The 19,896-nt window shown below is 42.7% G+C and overlaps 1 protein-coding gene across 1 annotated transcript in view; it reads left to right on the plus strand.

The window, feature by feature from the left end:
- Positions 1-19,896, plus strand: part of RHOBTB3 (Rho related BTB domain containing 3) — a 59,343-nt gene that overhangs the window by 8,336 nt on the left and 31,111 nt on the right. The window contains exons 4-6 of the mRNA XM_065914196.1: positions 7,045-7,199; positions 12,502-12,613; positions 15,002-15,367. Coding sequence (XP_065770268.1) covers positions 7,045-7,199; positions 12,502-12,613; positions 15,002-15,367 — 633 coding nt within the window. The remainder of the gene's footprint in view (positions 1-7,044; positions 7,200-12,501; positions 12,614-15,001; positions 15,368-19,896) is intronic.

The raw sequence follows: 19,896 nt of genomic DNA on the forward strand, positions 1-19,896 counted from the left end.
TATGTTTCTCTTTCTGACTCACTTCACTCTGTATAATAGGTTCCAGGTTCATCCACCTCATCAGAACTGACTCAGATGTGTTCCTTTCTGTGGCTGAGTAATATTCCATGGTGTATATGTACCACAACTTCTTTATCCATTCATCTGTTGATGGACATCTAGGTTGCTTCCATGTTCTAACTATTGTAAATAGTGCTGCAGTGAACAAAGGGATACCTGTGTGTTTTTCAATTTTGGTTTCCTCAGGGTATATACCTAGGAGTGGGATTGCTGGTTCATATGGTGGTTTTATTCCTAGTTTTTTAAGGAATCTCCGTACCATCTTCCATAGTGGCTGTATCAATTTACATTCCCACCAACAGTGCAAGAGCATTCCCTTTTATCCACACCCTCTCCAGCATTTATTGTTTGTAGACTTTTTGTTGGTGGCAGTTCTGACCAGTGTGAGGTGATACCTCATTGTAGTTGTGATTTGCATTTCTCTAATAATGAGCGATGTTGAGCATCTTTTCATGTGTTTATTAGCCATCTGTATGTCTTCTTTGGAGAAATGTCTGTTTAGGTCTTTTCCCCATGTTTTGATTGGATTGTTTGTTTTTCTGGCATTGAGTCATATGAGCTGCTTGTATATTTTAGAAATTAATCTTTTGTCAGTTGTTTCATTTGCTATTATTTTCCCCCATTCTGAGGATTGTCTTTTCACCTTGCTTATAGTTTCATTTGTTGTGCAAAAGATTTTAGGTTAAATCAGGTCCCACTTGTTTACTTTTGTTTTTATTTCCGTTACTCTAAGAGATGAGTCATAGAGGCTCTTGCTTTGCCTATGTTTTCCTCTGAGAGTTTTATAGTTTCTGATCTTACATTTAGGTCTTTGATCCATTTTGAGTTTATCTTTGTGTTAAGATAAGTGTTAAGAAGTGTTCTAATTTCATTCTGAATTCCCCAATCTTGATAAATGATGCCAAACCTATCTGTTCACCCACACTAGAATCATCCAAGCAGTCTTTCTTTCCTGTTCTGCACATTCAGTTGACTCGGAAGCTCTTTTGATTTATATTTTAAATAAACCTCAAACTCATCATCTTAACTGAATTTCGGATCCTAGTGATTTAATTATCTGTCAGAGTGATTTTCTTTTGGGGCTAGACGGGCAGTTCGAAATTTTATAGGATTTGAGATCTGTACGATTTTGTAGAGGTTCTTTGTAAGAAAGAAAAACTACAAAATAGCAGACATACATGTATACAAACGAATCTTTGCTTAGAATGTGAAAAGAAAGCAAAATAAATTACAACTCCAAAAGAACTATCAAATACCCCAGACATTAAAAAAAATTTGTTTAAAAACCTGACACTTCTCTAACTTTTCTTATATTTTTTTGGCTGCAGATTCTTTGATCAAGTCTTCACATGATGGCCCCTTTCTGAGATTTTCTGTAGAGCAAAAAGAATGATAATTGGGCTTTTTTTTTGGTGTTGGCACAGCAGTTTGTGTTGTGTTTGTCTCTCAGCTCTGCCTCTTTGTGTCCTGACGCTGGACTAGTCTTCACTGGGAGTGGAAGAAGCATTCCTGGAGGCCATTCATGTACCGAGACAGCTTGCAAACACTTACAAGGAAGTGACTACAGACCGCAAATAGTATCTCACTAAACCTAAATTTAAATTCCTCTTTAGCGGCATCCTAAAAATGTCCACAGCTATTCCAAAGCTGCCTGATGCAAGGAGAAGTGAGTTGGATTGCAAAGAGGCTGGTGTCTTCACCAGGCATAGTCAGACTGTCTCATTTTGCATATTTTACAAAAGTGTATGTCAGGTGAAAGACTCCAAGGCCCAGGTTTCTTCCACGACTTTGGAAACAAGCCATAAGGAAAGGGCTTTGAAGCTTAGGCTTGCTGGTAAATCAGCCTCTGGTCAATTTTTCCTGCCTGGCTTTCTTCTGAAATAGATTCTCTCAGAATAACCATCCTTGAATATGTCAGATCATAATGCTCAGCTCTTTCTATCTTCTAGAAACTTTCATCTTTTTTTTTTCTATTTGCAAAATTTCAAACCTAAGAACTTGACAAGAATAGGATAGTAAGCTCCAGAAATTATAAACATACACTTTCTTTGTTTGTTTGAACCATTTGATGGTAAATTGTAAACATTATGGAATTTCTTCTATCCTGACTAATTAAGGATGTTTCATCTAAGAACAGAACCATTTTCCTATTAAGCATAGTACAATCATCACTCAAGAAACATGCTATTACTTGTTTACATTATTATTTAAAGTATAACCCATATTCACATTTTTCCATGTATTCTAAAGCTCTTTTTCTTTTTTAAAAAATTCAGTATGAAATTAAGGACTGTGTGTTGCATTTAGTTCTCATGTCTCCCTGGTCTCTTAATTCAGAACAGTTCCCAGTTTCCTAGCTGTTTTTTTTTGGAGGGGGACGGGAGGGGTATCTTTCATGACACTGACATTATTAATAAGAATCCAAACCTGTTATTTTGCAGGATCCCTTCAGTTGTGATCACTGGGGTTGCAAAATAGTGATTTCCTATCATTCCTTCTTCATTTATTAGTTGGCATGCTACTATAAGTAGAGTGGGGCTTCCCTTGTGGCTCAGCGGGTAAAAAAAATCTGCCGCAATGTGGGAGACCTGGGTCAATCCCTGGGTTGGGAAGATCCCCTGGAGAAGGGAAAGGCTACCCACTCCAGTATTCTGGCCTGGAGAATCCCATGGACTGTACAGTCCATGCGGTCGCAAAGAGTCGAACACGAGTGAGTGGCTTTCACTCTCACTATCACTACTATGAGTAGAGCTCTCCCTTTTCTCTGCTTCTGCATCTTTCTTTGAAATCCTTGTGAAAACTTCATGGGTTGGTTATTTAAATTCAATGTTTCAGAATCTGTTCTTCTCATTATGCTTTCTGATACTCCAGGTACCCCACATTTGCATCTTCATGCTCACTGTGGTTTATTCTTGGATCCTTCCTCCTCCTGGTATAGAAGGATGTGCAGGCTCATCTTAGACCTGACCTGCCCCAGGCCACTTGGGTGCCCTTGGGGTGCTCCTCACCCCACTTCGTGAAGCAGTGAGCACTTCCATGTCGCTGCAGGGTGTGAGGCTCCCCCTGTCCTCGGAGCCTCAAGGTTCCTCTTGGGTCCTGTGATCACTACCTGCATCCTCTCTGGGACCCCTAGCTTATGGTCCTATGAGAATCTCTCCTCTAATTTTTCAGTGTTGCCATAGATTCACCTCCCTTCTTCTCTTCTCTCCCCACCCCCCTTCTTCCCTTCCATCCCACTCCCTATTTCATGATTTCTGTGGTTTGGCAGGAAGAAGAGATTGCAGTGTGGGCTTAGCTTGTCCTCTTGAAAGTGGAAGTGACGGGTTCCTTTTCTCACACTCAGGCCTCCGCATGCACCGTGTTGTACCCCATAGAGTACCCCTCTGCGCAGCTCCTGTCTTGTCCGCATGCTGAATTTGTCCTTACCCTGGAAATCGTTCCCTCTTCTTCGAGCCCCTCCGCGCCCCCCACCCAGTCCTCCAGGCAGAGTTAATTTCTCCTCTGTTCCTATGGTGGCTTCATACACCTTTATTTCAGTACTTACTATAATGGTCTGCAGTTGTGTCTGCCTGGGCTCGGTTGACGATGAGTTTCAGTTATCTGTGTATCTTTATTACCCTGCTATTTGAGGTGTGGTGGCTGTCCAAAAAACGTTTGTTCAACACGTGAATGAATGGCTTTATGAATGATGTATACAGACATGGAAAATCATTTTCACTAACAGGGTGAAATTAATTTACCATGTGAGATGTGATCGCAAGGTAATTACAAAGCTAAATCTGGCTCTTCAGCTCAAGGACACAGATTGTTCCTCTTTCCTGGAATATTTCTCCCTCCTGGAATCCCTTGCAGTCCAGTGAAACTGTGCTGGGTGTTCTGTAACTCCTCTCTCCAGCTGCTTTAAGAACAAGTTCAGCAAGCACAGTCAGTCTCATCTCTTTGCTTTGTTATACATGTTTTGACAAGCTTGACTGTGTGTGTGTCTTCGTCGTACTTGGCTCTGAATAAATTTTTGGCTTTTATTAAATATTGAATTTGTCTTTAAAGTAGAAAAATTTTTTCCAAACTTGGCAAAGGTGTATTCATAGCCTTAAGCTCCTGAAAGCAGGCATCCTGTCTTGTCTTTTTGAAGCTCTGACAGAGCCTAATACATTGCGAGGCTGGAATAGCTAAAGGGATGTCTAATGCTCTCAAGCACTGACAACATTGTAAGCATCATCCTGCTGCTGCTGCTAAGTCGCATCCGACTCTGTGCGACCCCATAGATGGCGGCCCACCAGGCTCCTCTGTCCCTGGGATTCTCCAGGCAAGAATACTGGAGTGGGTTGCCATTTCCTTCTCCAGTGCATGAAAGTGAAAAGTGAACGTGAAGTCGCTCAGTCATATCTGACTCTTAGCAACCCCATGGACTGCAGCCGACCAGGCTCCTCCGTCCATGGGATTTTCCAGGCGAGAGTACTGGAATGGGCTGCCATTGCCTTCTCCAAGCATCCCTATTGGTTCTCAAAGCGACTCTTTTGAAGATGCCATTCATCTTAATTCCAGAGTTACATTGTGTTTACTTTGAAAAAAAATGAGACATTTTCTGATAATACCTTGAAAGGTAATATATAAAGGGAGAAAAAAGACTACAGTGTTAACTGGAAATGTAACACGGATTCCCAGAGTTCTAGGACTCTTGAGGAAGACTCAATAGGAGTGAGTCCTGAAGAAGGCACTGAAATTTAAAATTATTTGGGGTCTCCTGATTGTTGCTGATGAAATTCTAAATGATGGTTTATTTAATTCATAAACATTCTGTGGATTCTCCTACCTAATATGTAATAGTTAGACATTTTTTCCTTTTGGGTGCAAGTGAACAAAAGCAATGTCTGCCCTGGCATAGAGGAGATGTAATGATTGGACGTAAGGAGACACTTTCTAGGTTGGTAAGATGCTTGTGGCTACACATGACGGAAAACCCCGCTCAGTTGGGTTAGACCTGACACTAGCTGGATTTTTCCCTCAAACCAAGTTTGTTTCCTCGCAATTATTTTGCATTCTGCTTGCTGATTTTTCACTCAAAATGGTACTGATTTTATTTTTGTCCCAAAATAATGTTTAATAAGATGATCTGCCTACCCACCCCATTCCATCAACATAAGGAGAGCTTTGTAGACATGAGAAGATCTCTGTCTTCAGAGTCAAAGGCCCTGTTTATGACGGCTTTGTAAAGAATGTGAAATGCCAGTGTGTTCTCTTTCAAGATAGGCTAACTTGTGTATGATAACTTTATTTGCTCTGAAGCTAATATGATCTTAGAAAAAAAATAAATGCAAAAACTCAGACTAGACTTATTATTTATTATGTACTTTAGCGAAACCAAGCTTCATTTTTAAATCACGGCATTTTTATGCAAACTAAATTTTTATCTTATCTTTTGATGGCTCTTTATCAGGTGTAGCAAGTAACAGTTTTATTATTGTTTCTCTATCTCTAAGACCCAAGAAGGCTTAGACATGTCACAACCTCTCTGAGCTTCAGTTTCCTCCTCTGCAAAATGAGGATGTGAATGCATGGTTTCTGAGCTCAGAATGCTTTCAGTGAATTGAAATTATCTAATTCTTAGGTGTATGTGTGCACATGGGTATTACATATGCACATGGCACTGAATATGCTTGGTATGCATGCCATGTGTTCATATAGATGCTCCATCTCTGCGCGGTTCATTGGTAGGACTTTTGTTGTGTATGCTGTGGGGATGGGGGAGCAGCCTAAATGCCCTGACAGGGCCACTGTACTTTGAGTTACCAGGTCTTTTGGCCCCTGGGGGTCACAGCTGAGTCCCTTTCCAGGCATTACCCTCTGCTGATACAAGCTGCTTGCCCAAGGTTTTGCTTCCTCCACAGGGCAGCCCTCCTCTACTTACTGGCTGATTTAGGGGTACAGAAACCCAAGTTTGTGTGGGGAACCCCTCTCAAGGGCCATCTAAGCTCCAGAGTCTCCTGTCCGGGAACTGAAGTGTCTGTTGCAACTGCATTGCAGTTCGAGTTCTTTCTCTGCGGAGTACAGCTTCCTGCACCCCTGAGAAGATCTGTTTCCAAGATCACCCCCCAGAAAGCCTCCTCCTCACAGACTGTCTCCATGTCAGAGTCTGTTTCTTGGGGAAGTCAACCTACAACAACGTGATTTCCTGGAAATGGGCTTGGCTGCTTTTTGAACAATGACATATCTGAAGTGTAGCGTGAAACAGAGCAAAGCTGGCCGGCAAATATGGAGCTGAACATGCACGTTTAGCCTCATTGAGGCAGGGTCTTACAGACAGGTTGGCTTACCACCTTCCCAGCCATAGGTCTGTCTGTGAGTCTTGGGGCAGTTCACGTTGTGAGTCATTGCTTTGTATGCCTTCAGTTTTTACTTTTATGATCTTGGACCAAAAGATGAAAAGTGATTGAATTTGGTCACTGCAGTTGAATAGAGTTCAGTCATTGAAATGTCTGGATTAATAGGAAGGTACTTCATATGAAATTTGCAATGACTGACAGTTTTGCAGCTTTGGAGATTGGGGTCAAATTGAGGATTCTGTTAAAGTAAAAGATGCATTCAAACTTAGTGAATATATTTAAAGTTTATTACAACAACAAAAAATGCCAGCCCATTGTTTTTCATGGTTGAAGTTGTGTAAAAGGAAGCAGGCCTGGCATTTTAATTACTATAATAGCCTTGGTAGTACTCATTCACTTATTTAAAAATTCATCTATTTTATTAGATCTTATTCGTTGTTCTTCCATTTAAAGCTTATTTATTTTAGGGACCTTGCTGTTATCATGGGCACTTCTCATTCAGAGTCTAGTGGATAGTGGCTCTATGAAGTGGCCCCGAACTGTGATTCTGGTGTGAGCTCTTAATGTGTTGTTTAATGTCCAGGTTGTCTGTGCACATTTTTGTGTGTGTGTGTGTGTGTGTAATTTCAAAACCCCGTGTTCGTCATGTTCGTTTTCTCAGAAGAATTACCCTGCACATGCCCCCTGTGCACCTCAGACAGAGGGAGCTGCGTCAGTACGACGGAAGGGATCCAACTCGCTAAAGAGCTGGGGGCCACCTACTTGGAGCTGCACAGCCTCGATGACTTCTACATAGGAAAGTACTTCGGAGGAGTGGTAAGTGGAAATCCCAGTCACAGAAATCAGTCATCTGTCAGGTTGGTTCTTCAGCTGTTTCTTAGAACCACAATTAGAACTTGAGTTTTAAAATCAAGAATAGTTTTAATCTTGTGAAATGGTGGTGGTTGTTGTCCCTGCTTCCACTTTCACCCCTTCTGTTTGCCGTGAAGTGGAAACAGTGACAGGCTTTATTTTCTTGGGCCCCAAAATCACTGTGGACAGTGACTGCAACCACGAAATTCAAAGATGCTTGGTTCTTGAGTGGACTTCCTTGATAGCTCAGTTGGTAAAGAATCCTCCTGCAATGCACGAGACCCCGGTTCAATTCCTGGGTCGGGAAGATCCCCTGGAGAAGGGAAAGGCTACCCCCTTCAGTACTGTTGGGCTTCCCTTGTGGCTCAGCTGGTAAAGAATCCACCTGCAATGCGAAGACCTGGATTCGACCCCTGAGTTGGGAAGATCCCCTGGAGAAGGGAAAGGCTACCCACTCTGGTATTCTGGCCTGGAGAATTCCATGGATTATAGCCCATGGGGTTGCAAAGAGTTGGACGTGACTGAACAATTTTCACTTCACTTGGTTATTAGAAGAAAAGCTATGACAAACCTAGACAGTGTATTAAAAACTGGAGATCACTTTGTCAACAAAGGTCTGCATAGTCAAAGCTGTGGCTTTTCCAGTAGTCATGTATGGATGTGTGCCAAAAGAAGCTGAAGAATCGGTGCTTTCAAACTCTGGTGTTGGAGAAAACTCTTGAGAGTCCCTTGAACTGCAAGGTAATCAAATGAATCAATCCTGATGGAAATCAACTCTGAATATTCACTGGAAGGACTGATGCTGAAGCTCCACCCCTTTGGCCACCTGATGCAAGGAGCCACCTCATTGGAGAAGACCCTGATGCTGGAAAAGGTTGACTGCAGGAGGAGAAGGGGGGTGGCAGAGGATGAGACGGTTGGATAGCATCACTGACTTAATGGACATGTGCTTGATCAAGCTCTGGGGGATAGTGGAGGACGGGTGAGCCTGGAGGCTGCAGTCCATGGGTTTGCAAAGAGTCACACATGACTGAGCGCCTGAACTGAACTGAAAGGGAAAAGGATAGTTTGGTTTTTTTGTTGGAGAAGATGGAGCGCTTGGTGTCTTTGGGCTCATGGTTCCCTTTCCAGGTTCCTGACCCTGAGGTTCTCAGGATCACTCTTCCCATTTCCCAGCTCCCACGTTCTCTTCTTTTCCCTCATTGTTTCTCTGTGTTCCTAACACCTAGTGTTGGAGGCATGATGACAATCAAAGAAGTGGTCTGAGTCCGGAGAAAAGCTTTGTGTTTTCCTTTTGCCTTAACTCAAGACTCAATGAGAATATGAAAATAAGGTTAGAATGGTCTCCTTTAGACCCTTGAATAGTAAAATATAACTGGGACCTTGAGTGTAAGAAACAGTGGTATTGGCAAGATTATGGATGGAGTGTTAATGTCAGAGTGAAAGGTGCATTTCACTATTAGTATCTTATGTTTAGCGGTCAGGGAGGAAGAGCAGTGCAGTGTTAGCCTCAGATCTGGCCAAGGACAGCCTGTACCCTTGAGCTCTGGAAAGCCTCCTCTGGTTCTCTGGTTGCACCCCTCCCCACAGGGCATGGGGAGGTGCCCAGTGCAGCTCGTAGCTCCCCTCCTGACCTGCACTATCCGTGTGGTAGCCACTAGCCACATGTGGCTATTTATATTTAAATTAATTTAGAAATAATGCAGGAGACTTCTGGTTCAAGAAGGCAGAGTAGAAGGACATGCTATCAACTCTTCTCATGAGAGCACTAGCTGCTGAACAACCATCGACAGGTGGACGCTGGAACCTACCAGAAAGCGATGCCCCACGTCCAGAGACAAAGAAGAAGCCGCAGCGAGATGGTAGGAGGGGCACAGTCACCATGAAGTCAAATCCCATACCCGCTGGGTGGGTGACCCACAAACCGGAGAACAGTTAATGCCAAAGAAGTTCTCCAACTGTTGTGAAGGTTGGAACCCTGTGTTGGGCTTCTCAGCCTACAGACCTGACAAAGGGACTGGGAATCCCCAGGGAATCTGACCTTGAAGCCCAGTGGGATTGGATTACAGGGCTTCCACAGGGCTGGGGGAGATGGAGACTCCAGACTTGGAGGGCACAAACAAAACCTTGCATGCACCAATCAAGACTCAGAGGAAAGGAGCAGTGACTACACAGGAAACTAAACCAAAATGACCTGCTAGTGTTGGAGGGTCTCCTATGGAGGCCTGGGCCAGCAAGGGCTCGGGGGTGGGGGGACTGGCAGCAGCTGTCTGGGAAGGCCCCCTTTGGTGTAAACACCCTTGGAGGTCACCATTAACCAGACCATGGAGTCTGTAGACCAGCCTGTAGCGCTGGGTTAGAAAGTGAAGTCGCTCAGTTGTGTCTGACTCTTTGTGACCCCATGGGCTGTAGCCCACCAGGCTCCTCTGTCCATGGGATTTTCCAGGCAAGAATACTGGAGTGGGTTGCCGTGTCCTTCTCCAGGAGATCTTCCTGACCCAGGGATTTAACCCGGGGATCCCGCATTGTAGGCAGACGCTTTACCATCTGAGCCACCAAGGAAGTCAGGGCTGGGTTGCCTCAGACCAAAAATCTACCAGGGAGGGAGCACAACCCCACCCGTCAGCAGATAATTGGATTAAAGCTTTTACTGAGCAGGGTCCTGCCCACCAGAGCAAGACCCAGTTTTTCCTACCACCAGTCCCTCCCATCAGAAAGCTTACACAAGCCTCATAGCCTCCTCCATCAAAAAGGTCAGACAGAAGAAGCAAGAAGAACCACAATCTCCCATCAACTAATACAAAACCACATTACAAAAGTTAATCAGCATGAAAAAGCAGAAAGTTATGTCCCAGATGAAGGGACAAGGTAAAACCCCAGAAAAACAACTAAATGAGGTAGAGATAGGCAACCTTCCAGAAAAAGAACTCAGAATAAAGACAGTGAATTTGATTCAGAATCTTGGAAAAGGAATGGAGACAAAGATTGAGAAGATGCAAGAAATGTTTACTAAAGATCCATAAGAACTAAAGAACACACAGAGATGAATAATACTCTAGAAGGAATCAATAGTAAATAACAGGCAGAAGCACAGATAAATTACCTGGAGGGCAGGATGGTGGAAATCACTGCCACAGAACAGAGTATAGAAGAAAGAATGAAAGGAAATGAGAACTGTCTCAGAGACCTCTGGGACAACATTAAACACACCAGTATTCACATTGTAGGGGTCCCAGAAGGAGAAGAGAGGACCTGAGAAAATGTTTGAAGAGATAATAACTGAAAACTTCCCTAACATGGGAAAGAAAATAGTCAGCCAAGTCCAGGAAGCACAGTGTGCCCCAAACAGGATGAACCCAAGGAAGAACACACTTGAGACATAGTAATCAAACTGACAAAAGTTAAAGATAAAAGCAACTGGGAAGAATGACAAGTAACATGCAACAGAACTCCCATCAGGCTATCAGCTGATTTCTCAACAGAAACTGCAAGCCAGAAGGGAATGACATGACATATTTAAAGTGATGAAAGGGAAGAACCTACAACCAAAAATACTCTACCCAGCAAGACTGTCCTTCAGATTTGATGGAGAAATCAAAAGCTGTCCAGACAAGCAAAAGTTAAAAGAATTCAGCACTGCCAAACCAGCTTTAGGACAATTGCCAAGGGAACGTCTCTCAGCAGAAAACGAGAGAGGAAAAGCCCGGTGCTCTGCGGAGCCGCTCAGTCGTGCCCGACTCTTTGCAACCCCGTGGACTGTGGCCCACCAGGCTTCTCTGTCCTTGGGGATTCTCCAGGCCAGAATACCGGAGTGGGTTGCCATGCCCTCCTGCAGGGAATGTTCCCAACCCAGGGATCAAACCCAGGTCTCCTGAGCTGCAGGCGGATTCTTAACTATCTGAGCCACCAGGGAAGCCCAGGAAAATCCTTACCTATAGAAAATAAATCCAGAACAATTAAGAAAGCAGTAATAGAATCATAAATATTAATAATTAGCTTAAATGTAAATGGATTAAATGCATCAACCAGAAGACATAGACCAGCTGAGCAGATGAAAACATGTGCATGTATGCACTTCCACTCTCCACATCACTCTCCTGGACCCCCCGGGTTGTATGTAATTATTTGATATTGATAGCCTAAACATGCTCCCCATGGCGTGCAATTGTAATTGTCTTCTATTCTTTGTCTGGTTATTGGTTGTGAAAACTGATAAACCAATTTTACTATTGTGATTGTGTAACTATTACTGCATAGTTAACATAGAGCACTGCATTCTGTGCTGTGACCATGCTCCAAAACCCAGCGTCCCGAGTCCTCTGCCCAGCTGGCGCTGAGTCTGTTTGCCCAGTCTGTTCCAGCCTCTTCCCTGGGTCCATCTACCTGAAGGTGGTTGACATGTCTGATAATGCATACCCCGAGGCCTGAGAGGTGACCGAGGCGTGGCTGGATATGAGTAGGGGAGGGGAGAGTGGCTGGACCTCGGTTGTGTAGGTGTGGATGTCTGCCTGCATGCACCAGCGCCCGCAGTAGGGGAGTGGGATGTGGGCAGGCGGAGAGAAGAAGGGTGGTCTTGGGTCCCAGGAGTCAGGGACCAGCTCTCTCTGCTGCAGGAAACTCTGAGGAGTTTCAGAATTTAAATCTGAACCAGGCCTTCCAGTTTAAATGATGACATATTTGGCAAAGCAGGAGGATAGAATATATCTTAGGTAGCAGTTTATTTTCTTGATTCGCAGCATTTAAATATTTAGGTAGGTGGTTATATGGACCTCCTAGTATTCTTCTGCCCCAGGCATCACATGCCCAGAGCTGTGTAAGTGTGTGTGGTTAAGATTTTTAATTTATGAAATGATGGATGCATTTCAAAGTAATTTTTTCAGGAAAAAAAGTAGAGCACATGTGAACTTTCCGAATTGTTGTGAACATATGTGACGCAAAGCTAGAGATCTGCTCTTGGTTTGAATTTTTCGAGTGTTAGTTGTTATAGTTGCCCGTGAGATGGTTATTGACAGTCACATGGATATACTGCTTGGCATTCTTGATTACTCAAGAGAAAGTACAGTTTGTTCCTTGAATGATAGTTTATGTTTAGACAAGACACAGACTGTTCTACCTGATAGATTTTTTTAAAAAATAAAAAAAATTGAAAAGCGCTGGCTAAGGCATACATGTAGATGGTGTTGGCAGCTGTGATTTGGGGTCCAAATAATCATGTCAGATACATAATTTTGTCAGAGCTTTAATTAACATTTGATTCTTATTTTAGTTGGAATATTTCATGATCCAAGCCTTAAATCAGAAGACAAGTGAAAAAATGAAGAGGAGGAAGATGAGCAACTCGTTTCATGGAATTAGACCACCTCAGCTTGAACAGCCAGGTGCATTTATTAGCCCGTGTCTAAACATTCCGTTGATATATATTGTAGATCATTTCAAAAGCCTGGGGGCAATTGTTCCTACATTTGAGTGTGTTCAGGACTCACCTGGCATTCTGATTCAGTGAATCTGGGATGGAGTCTGAATCCGATTTTTAAATAAGCCTTCCAGATGATTCTGAAGCAGGTGGCACCTGGATCACATTTTGAGGACTGTTGTCTTGAAAACTTGAACCTACAGATCCTTGTAAGAATGGTGTGTGTGGTAGAGAGCTGCTGTAAATTACAGTCCAGTGAGAAATAACCAGATACGATGCATGAACCTTGCGTGGATCCAGGCTCCATAAAAACATCTAAAAGATGTTCTTGGGACAATTGGGTAAAATTCCATTATGGATGGGAAATTAGGTGATACTATGGGATTACTGTTGATTTTCTTACATATGATGATAGTACTGTGTTTAGTAGAAGAAAGTCCTTATTCTTAGGAGATAAATATGAACTATGAGTAAATATGAAAGTATTTAGAACTAAAGTATCCTGATGATTGCAACTTACTTTTAAATGGTTTGTGAGTGAAGGAGAGAGGGAGAGAGAAAATTTAGAGATAAGACCAAGAAGGAAAGTGTTAATAATTAGAGAATTTAAGGGCAAGATATATGTGTGCTCGTTGTATCATTGTTTGAACTTTTTAGCTGTTTGAAAATGTTCATGATATAGGGTTAGAAGAAAAAAAATTAAAAATAAATTATATCAGCTTACCAGAATTTATTGGATAATTTTGTAATAGCAGTGGTAAAATAGTACTCTGTTCAGATCAAGTAATTATGGATATTGTTTGTACTTGATAAGCATTTGGTGAATGAATGAATGTACATGAACAAGCCAAGAGAGTGTAATTTTGTATGGGAAGTCAGTTCCAAAAATGTAAATTTTTGGAACAGACCGTAAATTTGGCTTTGAACTTTGTGATGTGCAGGGTGAAAGGGGTGAGGTGGTCTGTTACATAGCAAACCCTGGGGCCTTAATTACTTCCTGGATGCAAAGATGAGTGGCGAATAGCCAAGTCAATGATACTGATGCATAATTTCTTAGTTCTTGTTAACCAAGAAGAGAAAACATGCCAGTTGCTCAGACAAGGCAAAATTCTTCAGGTCTTTTAGCACTACAACCTGCAGTCTTCATTTGGGGCCACCAGGTGAGATGGTGGGCAGGTGCGCTCCTCCCATGGGAGAGCTGTGGCATCGCGCTGATCGTAACTCAGGGTCCACACAAACCCGGTCGGCATGCACGTTTGTTCCGGCGCTGACTTCTGAGGACCGATCCCAGGCTTTGGGGCACGTGGTTTCTATAAACTGTTCTCAGACAGTACAGGTCTGTAGGGTGCCTCTGGTGATGGAGAGAAGAGGATGCACAGGGTACAGGGCAGAAGGAGCCTGGCCCCCAGCTTACCTTGTTGTCCAGTTTGTAGACTGGAGTTTTGCTTTAGAATAAAGAATTATTTTTATTCCTGAAGAAGGCTGAATTGTACTGGTTTAGGTGATTGTATATCCTTCAGGCAACCCTTCACAGGTCACGCTTTCCTCGGCATAGCTTTAGATAAAAGTTAGCAGACCATTCACATTTAGAGTCTATGATGAGGACCTGGGCTGTGGTTCTCTGGGCCGATGTTCTAAATTGATGGAGGCTACTCTAATTTTGTTAGTGATCAAACTAGGGAATGGAAGGTTGCATCCCCTTGTGGAAATCATGGAGCCTGGCCAGCAATCTCCGTGACGTGTGCCGAGAGGAAGAAGCTGGTGGTGGGGCGGCATAGTGTTTTACTAGGAGGGAAAGACAAACTTTAGCATCAGAATGAAATGGTCAAGATGGTTTTAAACCATCGAGTCCCAAGACTGAACCCTGGTTTTTGAGAGGCTGCAGTTTTAACAATTGATTCCTCTGTCTCCAGTCATTCCGGGAGGAAAACAACTTTAGATGTGAGGTTGGACTCTTCAGAACTTACTTAGAAATTTCTTTGTGTTTTTTATCAGGTGAAGAATGATGACAGCCAACATACTTAAAATCCAGTATTTGGAGAAATGTTTCATGTGGGGGCACACATAGTGAGAAATGCTCTTTATGACATTGGTACATTTTTCATTTGTACTGTAAAAAGTAAATACAGTATTTCTGTGTATCTGTGTCATTTCTGGATAGTTTATAATGAGAGGAAGTTACAGAAAAGGTTCTGTTTTTCTGGGTCCAAAAAGGCCAAATATTGGCACCTTCCTATGGTTCAACCTAATAATGTTAAAAAAAAAAATTGTCTTGTTGTGTTTAAACCTGAAGGGACGGCGGTCTGTACACCTAAAGAGCGGTTTGTTGTTCTTATTTTCTGTCCTGAAACAGAGAAAATGCCTGTCCTGAAGGCTGAAGCGTCGCACTATAACGCCGACTTGAACAACCTGCTGCTCTGCTGCCAGTGCGTGGATGTGGTGTTTCACAGCCCAGACCTGGAGGCGGTGGCTGAGGCCCACAAGATCGTCCTCTGCGCCGTCAGCCACGTCTTCATGCTGCTCTTCAGCGTGAAGAGTCCCGCCGACATCCAGGATTCCAGCATCATCCAGACCACCCAGGATCTCTTCACTATAAACAGAGACCCTGCGTTCCCAGGTGCTAGCCAGGAGTCTCCGGGCAACCCACCCTTACGAGTCATCGTGAAAGACGCCTTCTTCTGTTCTTGCTTAGCGGACATCCTGCGCTTCATTTATTCAGGTATCTTGTCAGATGGTTCTGGTGCAGCCTCATATGCTTCTGAAATGAAGTATGGCCGTGGTCTTCGTGTGTACCGGTTGGTTTTATCCTTCTCTTCTTCATACTCTCTGAGGAGAGTATGTAAATGAAATAATATTTGCTTTATCCACAGGAACTGGTCCAAGCTTCCTCTCTCCTTACAAGTCTTGCCTTGGTTTTGCATCTGTCTGTAGAAAGAATAACCTCTTTTCCTATTGAGCGAGTGTGTTAGTATTTAAGTGTTAGTCACTCAGTTGTGTCCAACTCTGCGATCTCATGGACTGTAGCCCTCCAGGCTTCTCTGTCCATGGAGTTCTCCAGGCAAGAATAATGCAGGAGGTAGCCATTCCCTTCTCCAGAGGATCTTCCTGACCTAGGGATTGAACCTGGGTCTTCCGCATTGATTCCTTACCATCTGAGCCACTAGGGAAGCCATTATATTTAAAAGAATATTCAAAATTCATTTTGAATATTCAGTATTCAAGAATTCATTGGTTCAGGTTTAAAGAAATAAAAATCTTCAAATATATATGAAAATAAGTGCCTTTACTTGCTTATTCTTATTTGACTCAGATTTTGGAGGGAATTGAAGGGAGAAATTACCATGATCATTGCATTCAGTTTAGCATCTAGAAACAGTATCTAAAGTTAGTTCAGACTGATATCTAATTAACTTTGTGACTATTTCAAACTACTTTATTTACTTCTGTGCCCTTATCTTTGTAAGATTCAGCTTATCAATTGTGTTTCTTCTTATCCTTTTAAAAGCTCAATATAGCACATATATTCTAAAGATCAGACTTTTTAATTTGAGTTGTTTTAACAGGGTGACTTCCTGGGTAACTCAACTGGTAAAGAATCCACCTGCAATGCAGGAGTCCTGGATTCAATCCCTAGGTTGGGAAGATCCCCTGGAGGAAGGCATGGCCACCCACTCCAGTGTTCTTGCCTGGAGAATCCCTATGGACAGAGGAGCCTGGCGGGCTACAGTCCATGGGATCACAAATAATCGGACACGACTGAGTACCTGAGCACAGCATTTTAGCAGATAAATTGGATACTCACGTTTAAGTGTCCTATTTAAGAACAGAAAAGAATGGATGTAAAATGATTTTTAAAGTAAGCATCTAAGTACACATTTTCTGAAGTTTTCTCTCTCCTTTAATTTTCTTTTTCTGCCTGGAACCATGTGCTGATGAATTATTAGGTTAAGATTGCTAATTCTCTGGAACGTGTCTGGAGAAACATTTATAATCTGTTTTTCGACTTTAGAATTGCAGACTGATGAAACGTTTGCAAGTAGAGAAAAAGTATGACTTAGCATCAGAGATTTGCGTAGCCTTCCGTTCAAATGATTGATGATAAGATTTTTCTTTTTTTCATTGGAGTTGTGTTTAGTTTTGCAAGTTAAGAAGTTAATGGTTGTGAAAAATACAGTTGTAGCATGCAGATTTAAGTGGATTGAAAATATATATATTGGAGTTGAATGTGGTGATATAAATCTTAAATCCGTTAAGTGAATATTTGCCTGGACTATTGCGCCCCTGCAGAGCATACCAACATAGTCAGGGCCTTCTGCATGGCAGCCTGTCTGTAAGTGTAGGCTGAACTAATGAGGAGACTCTAGTAGCTGTGAAACATTATGTGAACAAATCAGATAAGCTAGAGACTTCATTTAGTACAACAGATTTCTATGTTTAAACTTAGAATCTCACAGTTCAGAATTAGGACTAATTTTGAAAAGCCAAAATGTTTACACGTTCGAAGAAAAAAATGTCTTTAATGATATGTCAGAGAACCATGATGGAAGTGTTTGGTTTTTTTTTTTTTTCAATGAGTCTGCTGTTGAAGTCATGAATTATTCAGCATGTTTCCCACAGTATCCATAAAATACTTTCAAAAGCACATGAACACTTTGAGGTCAGCTCTGTCCTCTTTAATATGGTAGCAATAAAATAACTAAATGTATGTCCAGTGACAGAACCTGCTTATTTTTCTCCTAGGGAGTAATTTTTTTTTTAACTGTAAAATTCGTACATGCAGATGGAAAAAGGGGTGAGAGAAAAGAAGAAAGTTCTCACTCCCTAGTACCCTTCCCCAGAGTTGACTACCTATTATAAGGTGTTCATGTATTCACACTCTAATGCTTTCTGAGAGAAATGAGTATGTTGAGAAGCTTGCACTAATGCAGATGTAACCTTTGGTGACTGCTGTTTCCTGGGAACCACAGGTAGTTTCCATGGGTGGAGCATGGAGTGGGAGGTGATGGCTGGAAGGAGATGAGGCTGGCAGGGCCGTGGGAGCTGCTCCTGCGGTTCTGAGAAGCTCTTCTAGAACTTTATGCATGATCAGACTGGGCTTTGGAAAGATCCTCTCTAGTGATGGTGGGAAGGTGGAAGAGCAGGCAAGACAGGAATGCAGTCAGGAGGCACTGTTATTCTGAAGCTCAGCCTAAGGACGGCCAACATTCTGAAAACAGGTGGTTGGTCTTGCAGCCTCTCTATCACCTGTACCAGTACTCTTCAAACCTTAAAGTACCTGCCAGTCACCTGGTGACCTTGTTAATATGCAGATTTTGATTTGGTGGGCCCTGGTGGGGCATCAGTTCAGTTCAGTTGCTCAGTAGTGTCCGACTCTTTGCGACCCCAGGGATTGCAGCACGCCAGGCCTCCCTGTCCATCACCAACTCTTGGACCTTGCTCAAACTCATGTCCATTGAGTCGATCATGCTGTCCAGCTATCTCATCATCTGTGGTCCCCTTCTCCTCCTGCCTTCAATCTTTCCCAGCACTGGGGTCTTTTCCAGTGAGTCAGTTCTTCAAATCAGGTGGCCAAAGTATTGGAGCTTCAGCTTCAGCATCAGTCCTTCCAATGAACATTTAGAACTGATTTCTTTTAGGATTGACTGGTTTGATCTCCTTGCTGTCCAAGGGACTCTCAAGAGCCTTCTCTGACACCACAGTTCAAAAGAATCAATTCTTTGGCACTGAGCTTTCTTTATGGTCCAACTCTCACATCTGTACGTGACTACTGGGAAAACCACAGCTTTGATTAGACGGACCTTTGTCGGTAAAGTAATGTCTCTGCTTTTTAATATGCTGTCTAGGTTGGTCATAGCTTTTATTCCAGGGAGCAAGCTGAATTTCATGACTGCAGTAACCATCCACCGTGATTTTGGAGCCCAAGAAAGTAAAGTCTGTCACTGTTTCCACTTTTTCCCCATCTATTTGCCATCTGGGACCAGATGCCATGATCTTAGTTTTTTGAATGCTGAATTTTAGGCCAAGTTTTTCACTCTTCTCTTTCACTTTCATCCAGAGGCTCTTTAATTTTTCTTCACTTTCTGCCATCAGGGTGGTGTCATCTGCATATCTGAGGTTATTGATATTTCTCCCTGCAATCTTGCTTCCAGCTAGTGCTTCATACAGCCCAGCATTTCACCTGATGTACTCTACATATAAGTCAAATAAGCAGGGTGACAATATACAGCCTTGACATACTCCTTTCCCTATTTAGAACCAGTTTGCTGTTCCATGTCTGGTTCTTAACTGTTTCTTCTTGACCTGCATAGAGATTCTCAGGAGGCAGGCCAGGTGGTCTGGTATTTCCGTCTCGTTAAGAATTTTCCACAGTTTGTTGTGATCCACACAGTCAAAGGCTTTAGTGTAGTCAGTGAAGCAGAAGTAGATGTTTTTCTGGAACTCTCTTGCTTTTTTGATGATCCAACATATGTTGGCAGTTTGATCTCTGGTACCTCTGCCTGTTCTAAATCCAGCTTGAACATTTGGAAGTTCTCGGTTCATGTACTGTTGAAACCTGGCTTGGAGAATTTTGAGCATTACTTTGCTAGCGTGCGAGATGAGTGCAGTTGTGTGGTAGTTTGAACATTCTTAGGCATTGCCTTTCTTTGGGATTGGAATGAAAAGTGACCTTTTCCAGCCCTGTGGCCACTGCTGAGTTTTCCAGATTTGCTGGCATATTGAGTGCAGCACTTTCACAGCATCATCTTTTAGGATTTGAAATAGCTCAACTGGAATTCCATCACCTCCACTAGCTCTGTTTGTAGTGATGTTTCTTAAGGCCCACTTGACTTTGCATTCCAGGACGTCTGGCTGTAGGTGAGTGATCACACCATCATGGTTATCTTCTGAGATTTTTTCTGTATAGTTCTGTGTGTTCTTGCCACCTCTTCTTAATATCTTCTGCTTCTGTTAGGTCCATACCATTTCTGTCCTTTATTGAGCCCATCTTTGCATGGAATGTTCTCTTGGTATGTCTAATTTTCTTGAAGAGATCTCTAGTCTTTCCCATTCTACTATTTTCCTCTATTTCTTTGCACTGATCACTGAGGAAGGCTTTCTTATCTCTCCTTGCTGTTCTTTGGAACTCTGCATTCAGGTGGATATATCTTTTCTTTTGTCCTTTGCCTTTCACTTCTCTTCTTTTCTCAGCTATTTGTAAGGCCTCCTGAGACAGCCATTTTGCCTTTTTTGCATTTCTTCTTCTTGGGG

The sequence above is a fragment of the Muntiacus reevesi genome, chromosome 1 (assembly GCF_963930625.1).
Source record: "Muntiacus reevesi chromosome 1, mMunRee1.1, whole genome shotgun sequence".
NCBI classification, from domain to species: Eukaryota; Metazoa; Chordata; class Mammalia; order Artiodactyla; family Cervidae; genus Muntiacus; species Muntiacus reevesi.